General features: G+C 35.9%; 1 protein-coding gene across 1 annotated transcript; it reads left to right on the top strand.

Moving 5' to 3' along the window:
* Positions 1-4,889: 4,889 nt before the first annotated feature.
* LOC128638111 (C-X-C chemokine receptor type 3-2) lies at positions 4,890-8,238 on the top strand. The gene is made up of 2 exons (XM_053689974.1): positions 4,890-4,982; positions 6,734-8,238. Exons 1-2 carry the CDS (start codon positions 4,926-4,928, stop codon positions 7,742-7,744), a joined length of 1,068 nt encoding a protein of 355 aa, XP_053545949.1. The 5' UTR covers positions 4,890-4,925; the 3' UTR covers positions 7,745-8,238.
* The last annotated feature ends 1,914 nt before the right edge of the window (positions 8,239-10,152 follow it).

Raw genomic sequence — 10,152 nt, forward strand, 5'->3', positions numbered from 1 at the left:
ACCCGCCTGCACCACCCCCTTCTTCCCCGTTAGTGTTCAAGACCTGGCAGACTAATTTCTAAACAAAACATTTAATATCTGAAACAACATCCCAACACAAGCCTGCAATATTCCATCTCCACCCCTGGTTACCCCCTCTGCCACACTCTGCATCTTCTCCCCAGCCACTGAGAATAAAGTGGGTTCCTTATTTTTTTCCTTACACCTCACTTTCTGCCAGCTCTACCCTATCACTTCTCATCTAATATCTTCTCTGTCTTCCACCCTCACTCCAACTCTTACTCACATCTTCAGCCTATCCCTTTCTAGTAACTCATTCCCTCTTCTTTCACACATGTAAAGGTCATCCCCATCCTATCTTGGCTCTAATTATCCTGCAAAATACCACCCTGTATCACTGCTTCCACTAACTTTAAAACTCCTGGAAAAAATAGTTTTTGACCACCTAACCCACTTACTGTTCTCAAACTCCTTGTTTGACCCCTGCAATCTTTCTTCCATCCCCAAAACATAACTGAGACTACAGTCACAAAAGTTACTAATGATCTTCTTTCTGCTAAATAAAAAAAGAGCCACTACTCTATACTTATCGTACTTGATCTCTCAGCTGCCTTCAACTCCAATGGCATCCCCCTCCTCCTACAGCTCTCTTCATCTATGTGTAATTTACTATTGACTCCTTTTTAATGCCTCTGTGGGTTGGTGCACCTCAAAGCACTGTCCTGGACCTTCTACTCTTCTCTATTTATACTTCTGCAGTGGGTAAACTTATCAACAGCTATGGCTTCAAATATCACCTCAATGCTGATTGAGGTGACCTTTCCACCTCTGCTTTCTGTCTCTTGATGTTCTGAACAGCCCCACTTGCAAGCTCTGAACCCTCATTCACTGTTTCTGTACAAGGTGCCATCAATGAAGAATCAGGCTCTGTACAGTTCAGGAATCTGTCGTCTCCTATAGCTCTGGCATTCTGAGCACAGTTTAGTGTCTCTCAATGATAGTACTGTGCACAGGACAAAAACATTTCATCTACATTTTCTTTAACAATTCAGAGCCTATAATTTTAAAAAGTTTTCAATTTACTTCTATTGGGTATTTATTTACTTTATTTTGGTATCTTTTGTGAACAAGCAGGTAAGTAGACTGAGGAGTGTGCAAGTGTATGCAGTAGTTTTGCAAGAATGTTATACATTTTCATGAGCACTAAATAACAGCAGTGATACCTGCCATAAAGTGCTGCAGATGTGTGCTCACTACCTACCTAGGAATGGTCTTCAACAAAGAAAGCCATGAGAATTAGGCAAATTTGATAATAAAATTAAATTGGAACCTTTTTTAAAATTGTGTGCTCTGATCATACCACAAAATAAATATTTTAGGTTTCATGGACATTAAAAGGGACATAATACTCATTTGCTAAATCACTTGAAAGTGATGCAGTATAACTGTTAAAAGCTGACAAGAAAATATCACCTGAACATTTCTATGTAAAAAAGGAAGATATTTTAAGTCAAAATCGGCTAGATTTAGAGTTTGGCGTTAGCCGTCAAAACCAGCGTTAGAGGCTTCTAACGCTGGTTTTTACCGCCCGCTGGTATTTGGAGTCAGTCAGGAAAGGGTCTAACGCTCACTTTGCAGCCGCGACTTTTCCATACCGCAGATCCCCCTATGCCATTTGTGTATCCTATCTTTTCAATGGGATCTTTCTAACGCCGGTATTTAGAGTCTTGGCTGACGTGAGCGTTAGAAATCTAACGACAAAACTCCAGCCGCAGAAAAAAGCCAGGAGTTAAGAGCTTTCTGGGCTAACGCCGGTTCATAAAGCTCTTAACTACTGTGCTCTAAAGTACACTAACACCCATAAACTACCTATGTACCCCTAAACCGAGGTCCCCCCACATCGCCGCCACTCTAATAAAATTTTTTAACCCCTAATCTGCCTACCGCACACGACTGTAAAATAAACCCTAATATAGCTACAATATAACGAATAATTATATTGTAGCTATTTTAGGATTTATATTTATTTTACAGGCAACTTTGTATTTATTTTAACCAGGTACAATAGGTATTAAATAGCCAATCAGATTGAGCTCGCATTCTATTGGCTGTTCCGATCAGCCAATAGAATGCGATCTCAATCTGATTGGCTGATTGGATCAGCCAATCAGATTGAACTTGAATCTGATTGGCTGATTCCATCAGCCAATCAGATTTTTCCTACCTTAATTCCGATTGGCTGATAGAATCCTATCAGCCAATCGGAATTCGAGGGACGCCATCTTGGATGACGTCATTTAAAGGAACCTTCATTCGGACTTAGGACGTCGGAAGAAGAGGATGGATCCGTGCCGGAGGTCTTGAAGATGGAGCCGCTCGTCATCGGATGAAGATAGAAGATGCCGCTTGGATGAAGATGGTTGCCGGTCCGGATCTCCTCTTCTGCCCGGATAGGATGAAGACTTTGGAGCCTCTTCTGGACTTCTTCTTGCCACTTGATAGAAGACTTCAGCCGGATTATGGATCTCCAGCCCCCGCTTGGGCTTGGATGAAGATTTCGGAGCCTGGACGGATCGGTGTTACCCGGTGTGGTGAAGATAAGGTAGGAAGATCTTCAGGGGCTTAGTGTTAGGTTTATTTAAAGGGGGTTTGGGTTAGATTAGGGGTATGTGGGTGGTGGGTTGTAATGTTGGGGGGGGGTATTGTGTTTTTTTTCCCAGGCAAAAGAGCTGAATTCTTTGGGGCATGCCCCGCAAAAGGCCCTTTTAAGGGCTGGTAAGGTAAAAGAGCTTTTCTATTTTAATTTTAGAATAGGGTAGGGCATTTTTTTTATTTTGGGAGGCTTTGTTATTTTATTAGGGGGCTTAGAGTAGGTGTAATTAGCTTAAAATTGTTGTAATATTTTTATTATGTTTGTAATTTATTTTTTTATTTTTTGTAACTTAGCTTTTTTATTTTTTGTACTTTAGTTAGTTTATTTAATTGTATTTATTTGTAGGTATTTCATGTAATTAATTTATTGATAGTGTAGTGTTAGATTTAATTGTAGGTATTTTATTTAATTAATTTATTGATAGTGTAGTGTTAGGTTTAATTGTAACTTAGGTTAGGATTTATTTTACAGGTAATTTTGTAATTATTTTATCTAGGTAGCTATTAAATAGTTATTAACTATTTAATAGCTATTGTACCTGGTTAAAATAATTACAAAGTTGCCTGTTAAATAAATATTAATCCTAAAATAGCTACAATATAATTATAATTTTTATTGTAGCTATATTAGGGTTTATTTTACAGGTAAGTATTTAGCTTTAAATAGGAATAATTTATTTAATAAGAGTTAATTTATTTCGTTAGATTTAAATTATATTTAACTTAGGGGGGGTGTTAGTGTTAGGGTTAGACTTAGCTTTAGGGGTTAATACATTTATTAGAGTAGCGGTGAGGTCCGGTCAGCAGATTAGGGGTTAATACTTGAAGTTAGGTGTCAGCGATGTTAGGGAGGGCAGATTAGGGGTTAATACTATTTATTATAGGGTTAGTGAGGCGGATTAGGGTTTAATACATTTATTATAGTAGCAGTGAGGTCCGGTCGGCAGATTAGGGGTTAATTATTGTAGGTAGCTGGCGGCGACGTTGTGGGGGGCAGATTAGGGGTTAATAAATATAATATAGGGGTCGGCAGTGTTAGGGGCAGCAGATTAGGGGTACATAGGTATAATGTAGGTGGCGGCGGTGTACGGAGCGGCAGATTAGGGGTTAAAAAAAAATATGCAGGTATCAGCGATAGCGGGGGCGGCAGATTAGGGGTTAATAAGTGTAAGGTTAGGGGTGTTTAGACTCGGGGTACATGTTAGGGTGTTAGGTGCAGACATAGGAAGTGTTTCCCCATAGGAAACAATGGGGCTGCGTTAGGAGCTGAACGCTGCTTTTTTGCACGTGTTAGGTTTTTTTTCAGCTCAAACAGCCCCATTGTTTTCTATTGGGGAATCGTGCACAAGCACGTTTTTTAAGCTGGCCGCGTCCGTAAGCACCGCTGGTATTGAGAGTTGCAGTGGCGGTAAATATGCTCTACACTCCCTTTTTGGAGCCTAACGCAGCCCTTCTGTGAACTCTAAATACCAGCGGTATTTAAAAGGTGCGGGGGGAAAAAAGCCAGCGTTAGCTACGCGGGTCGTTACCGACAAAACTCTAAATCTAGCTGAATGTTTCCAATTCACAGCAGTGCTCTGTGAACAGTTATGCTTCAGTTACTGTCAGCTGGATGTTGAAAAGAAAAAAACAATAACAGCCAATCAGCTTCATAAGTGCTGATGTCACATTTTGCTTTACTGTGATCTCATGAGATTTCACTGAAATTTCAAAAGATTTCATAGTAAACTTCCTTAAACTGAGGAGGGAAATAACATGAATATGCTGCACAAGCCAGATGCACACTCCCTTGCAAGTCCCGGGACTAGTATCCTGATTGGCCGCTTAAAGACCCTTTACAATAAGATGTAGATGTTTCTGAGGAAATTTTAAGGTATATTTTTTATTAATAGAGATGTTCAGGTTCTTTTTTTCTAGTCAGCTTTATGTTCGGACTGCAAATCTATTAAGATGACAATCACAAAAGTAATTAATGAAGGCATATCACTGTATTGTCCTTTTTGTATACAGATGAGAATTTATGCCACAAAATGCCCAACATCTCATAATTTATCTGTATCTAAATAAATGTAAAATGTTTATACAGAAAATAAATATTTACAAAACAGTTAACCACATCCTCATTCTACATAAGGGCTTAATTCCTTCCTCATGAGTCCTTGTTGTTCAAACTAAAACACATATTTCACTGTAAAGAAGCAAAATATTCATATAAAAGAGAGAAGATAAAACCTAAATATCTATATTTGATCTCAAAGGACTTCAGGTGTATAATGGAAGACATTAACATATCAGAAGACGAGGAAGGTTCCATGTATGACTATGACTATGTGAGTATATTAACAATTGATTGCAATAAAAGAAAGATGCATGAATCAAATGGTATTTGGTTCCTAAAAGTCTACATAATAGAGTGAGATTGGAGGAAACAAAAAACTGGAATCACAAAAAATATTAGGAAGTGGTTTAAAGGAAGTGGTTTAGGATATGTTAATGGTCCTGTATTTATTTTAAGGGATAGGAAAACTTTTTTTTTTTTCTTTCATGATTCATATAGAGCATGCAATTTTAAGAAACTTTCTAATTTACTCCTATTATTATTTTTTCTTCGTTCTGTTGGTATCTTTATTTGAAAAGCAGTAATGTAATCTTAGGAGCCGGCCCATTTTTGGTTCAGCACCTGGGTAGCGCTTGCTTTTTGGTGGCTAAATGTACATTTCTACTTTTTCAAGTAAAGATACCAAGAGAACAAAGAAAAATCAACGATATTAATGTATGCTTGCTTAACTAATATCTTCATGTTTGCCATTAAAGGGGCATGAAACACATTTTTTTATGATTTAGATAGAGCATACAATTATAAATAGCATTCCCCAGTTTGCTTTTTTTATACAATGTGCTTGATTTTCTTGGTATTCTTTGCTGAAGGAGAAGCAATGCACTATTGGACTAGCTGAACACACTGGGAGAGAAGAGGCAAATATGTGCAACCACCTATCAGCAGCTAGTTCCCAGTAGTGCTTTGCTGTTCCTGAGCCTATCTAGGTATGCTTTTCAACATTAGATACCAAGAGAATAAAGCAAATTTGATAATAGAAGTAAATTGGAAAATTGTTAAAAATTGCATGCTCTGAATCGTGAAATAAATATTATGGGTTTCATGCAGGGATGGACAAATGTGCTGAAAGTGTAATTTGTTTGGTGGAACGAATAGTCCTGTCGACCGGTTTTGGACAATCAAATGTTGATAAGAATGAAAATCCATTAAAATTCAGAAATTGATTGTTATTTCCGGTTTTGGAATGTTACTTTCGTTTTTAAATGTTCATAGATTGAATAGCCACATTTTAAAATTTCGAATGTAACATTTGATTTGACAAATTCTTTGTGGTAGGGAATTTAGTAAATTGATACATAATAGATACAAATATATCAATTTCAATGTTTCTATTTTGAATAGTGCATATAATTCGAACATTACTTTTAAAGAGAGCATTAGAAATATTACAAATACCTGTATATCAATTTAAATTTTTCAAATTCAAATATTGAATAATTCTAATCAAATTATTAGAACATTTGTAATCGAATATTACATTTAAAAAAACATTAGAAATACTATTACATTAAACGAATGCTAGATTGTTGTACAAATATTCGAAATTCAAAACAAACGAACGTGTTAAAATTATTTTTATTTTTCGAATGTTGAGAAACATTTGTCCATCTCTAGTTTCATGTTTCTTAAAGCTGTGTGCCGTGGGATTCATTTTATCTTTGAACATTACCGTAGTATTAAAAAGGTAAGTCTTACACTTTCCACCATCTTGATTATATTATGAAACCATAATCTATTTTCTATTAAGAAATTAAAAGTTTATGTAAATAAGCAGTGATGTTGATGGGAAACAATGTTATTGTTTTTATGCTTTTACTTGTTAATGTATTTACTTGTTAAAATTATTTCCTATTGTATTTTTCCAGTTTAACTTTATTTTTTTGATAATCTATACTGCAACAGTAATTTATGTTAAAGAATGGTCTTCATAGACATCTGATATATATTTAAATGTTTCTCCAGAGTCCTACTGGTTTGCCTGATTCATTAAACAATGTATCCCCCTGCACGACGGAGGCAGCTGCTAAATTTAACAAGATCTTCATCCCTATAGCCTTCTCATTGGTGTTTTTGCTGGGTCTGATTGGAAATGGGCTGGTACTTCATGTCTTGATGAGCAGACGCTGCAGTTGGCACTTGGCAGACTATTATTTGTTCCAGTTGGCAGTTTCAGACCTACTTCTTGGTTTCACTCTACCCTTCTGGGCATCTCAATTCAACCATGGATGGATCTTCGGCCGCATTCCATGTAAAATATTGGGAGCACTTTTTACTATGAATATGTACAGTGGTATCTTCTTTCTAGCTTGTATCAGCATAAATCGATATTTGTCTATTGTGCATGCGATAGAATTTCATAAAAAACAGAGGCCAATACATACTTTAATAATCAGCATTTCTGTTTGGGGCCTCTCAGGTATTTTATCTTGGCAAGAGTTTTACTTCCGAGATGTACAATATATTTCCCAATTTGAGAAATATGCTTGTCTTTATAATTTTGATGCACAAAAAGCAGATACGTGGAGAGTTAAACTCTGCCTTATAAACTTAATTATGGGTTTTTTGATTCCTCTGATCCTAATGTTTTACTTGTACTCCAAGATATTTTACACCCTTCTCCATTCCAGGCTCAACTACTCTTACAGGTCTCAGGTTGTTATTGTGGTTGTTCTGCTTGCTTTCGTGTTGTGCTGGGCACCATACAACATTCTGAAACTCATTGATAGTTTTCAAAGACTGGGTATTATCAAACGAGCCTGTGAAATGGAGAAGATGCTGGATATTGGATCTACAATTGCTGAGAGCTTGGGACTTGCTCATGTGTGTTTCAATCCTATAATATATGCTTTTGTTGGAGTAAAGTTCAGAGAAAAACTTTCTGAAATACTTAAACGAGGAACAAGAGAGAGCACACAAAACAGGTTAAGTTCTGTGTTCAGTGAATCTAATCATTCATATTCCAGAATCATATGATTTAACTATTGAGCAGGTGTTTGGAATTCAACAATTAACATACCAGTTTATACCCATTTATGATGAAGTCAAAGTTTAGATAAGAATTTCCTAAAATATTTAAACAAAGTTTAAAAGAGAGTTTGCAGTTTGGATTATTGTAAGCCGGGCTAAAGGCCTGATTCTCTAAAGCTCTATGCTCAGACAAGATTATCCAAAAAGATTAATTACAGTTATAAATTCCTTCATGGTATTCTCTAAAGGTAAAGTAAGGCATAATTTACATTTATATATATGAAGAAGAGACATATACCTACAATATAGTACTAAATAAAATAATCACTTTAAAAATGTGCAGAAAGTAAAATATAAAAGTTTTCATTTTTATAATGCAAAGTAAAAATCCTCAAATCCCGAATTTCAAAATCCAAGCTTATTCTGAAATCTATACCTTTTCAAATTTTTTTTTTTTAAATAAAACTATCAAACATTACTATTTTCCCTGTAAGTCACAACCTTCTCTACCTGTCTTTTTTTTTTTTTGGGGGGAGGGGGGGTTCTAAAATGCAAATAATAGTCTATTTAATAAACAAAAATTACCTTTTCTGATTACAGTACTATGCCATCTTTCTGAGGGCACTATGTATACAAAAGTTTTAAAAGATGATATAAAACTATCCTTTTTCTTACATGTATAAGTTGTATTATAAATTTTGCCTAAATGACATAAGACATTTTTGTTTACACTTCTCTCCATCCCATCTCCAAACTGTCCCATTTTAAAGATGCAAATATTCCAAAATCCAAACTATTCCAAAATGTAAATCTTTTCCGGCCTCAAGCAGTTTGTATAAATAGTTTTCTACCTTTATTACAAAGTAGAAATTGTACTTTGTATATTTTTTCAGTGTGAAATGAGTCTTACATTACTAGCAAGTGGGTTGGATCAAAGGGTTCATTGTGTCTTTATGAAGTCCTCTATAAATTGTTATTGTAGTCCCTAAGCTTGTTACACCTAAGCTTGTTATCTTGCCAAATGTATACTGGAGAATTTGCCTCAAAATACTCAATGCACTTATTAAGCTGATAGAAAAAGGCATGTAAATGAAACCAGAAGAAAATGCAAATCAAGGTACACTGAAGTACACTGAAAACCGCATAATTTAATTTGAATGTGTGTTAGAAATGTTGCTGTAAGTGCTGGGTGCTACCTATTCCATTCACTCTCTCCACTGTAAGATTCTGTATTCCAGAGATCTTCAATACTTTCTATCACCTAGATTACGAGTTTTGCGCTAAACAGGGTGTGAAACTAATGCCAAAAAAAGTTGCGTTATTTCATTCTCCATAGCGCTGCCATTACCAGTTACTGAAAGGCTTCCTTGTGCATGCCATATGTGGCATTAAGCTCCATACTGTACAAAATCCAGGGCTGCTTTGACGTGCTCGTGCATACTTTCCCCCATACACATCAATGGGGAGTAGGTGTTAGAAAGAAACCTAACACCTGAAGTGCGGAATGAAAAATCTCCGTAACGCAATCCCATTGATGTCTATGGGGGGGAGAAAGTTAAGTTTAAACCTAACACCCTAACATGAACCCCAAGTCTAAACACCCCTTATCCACCGCCCCCAGCATCACCAACACATAAATAAAGTTATTAACCCCTAATTTGCTGCTCCCGACATCGCCAACACTAATAAAAGCTATTAACCCCTATTCCGCAGCTCCCGACATTGCCGACACCTAAATAAAGTTATTAACCCCTATTCTGCCACTACCTAACATTGCCGACACTAAAATAAAGCTATTAACCCCTAATCCACCCCTCCCTGACATCGCTGACACTATAATAAATCTATAAACCCATAAACCTCCGTCCTCCCACATCGTCGCCACTAAATAAACCTATTGAACCCTAAACCGCCAGCCCCCTTTACATTGCAAAACACTAAATTAAACTATTAACCTCTAAACCTAACACCCCATAACTTAAAATTACAATATAACTATCTTTAAATAAATAAAAACTTACCTGTGAAATAGAAATAAACCTAACATTAAACTATAAATTAACCTAACCTTACTATTCTAATAAAATAAAAAAATACTACCAATTAAAAAATCTAAATTACAAATTTAAAAAAACCTACAAAAAAAGAAAAAAAATCTAAAATTACAAAAAATAATAAACACTAAATTACGAAAAATAAAAAACACTAAGCTTACAAAAAAAAAAAAAAGGCATTTGTATGGACATTGCCCTTAAAAGGGCATTCAGCTCTTTTCCACTGCCCTTAAAAGGGCATTCAGCTCTTTCCCAAAAGCCCAAAGCCCTAATCTAAAAAAAAAAACACCCAAAAAACAAAACAAAAAAACTAACACTAACCCCAGAATATCTACTCAATGTTCCTGAAGTCCGGACATC

This window comes from Bombina bombina, chromosome 8, assembly GCF_027579735.1.
Source record: "Bombina bombina isolate aBomBom1 chromosome 8, aBomBom1.pri, whole genome shotgun sequence".
In the NCBI taxonomy this organism is placed as follows: Eukaryota; Metazoa; Chordata; class Amphibia; order Anura; family Bombinatoridae; genus Bombina; species Bombina bombina.

Excerpts from the sequence above, each read along its gene's own strand:
- LOC128638111 (XM_053689974.1), top strand. The coding sequence starts at position 4,926 with ATGGAAGACATTAACATATCAGAAGACGAGGAAGGTTCCATGTATGAC. Across the intron at positions 4,983-6,733 it reads CCATGTATGACTATGACTAT|AGTCCTACTGGTTTGCCTGA; the intron begins GTGAGTATATTA and ends ATGTTTCTCCAG.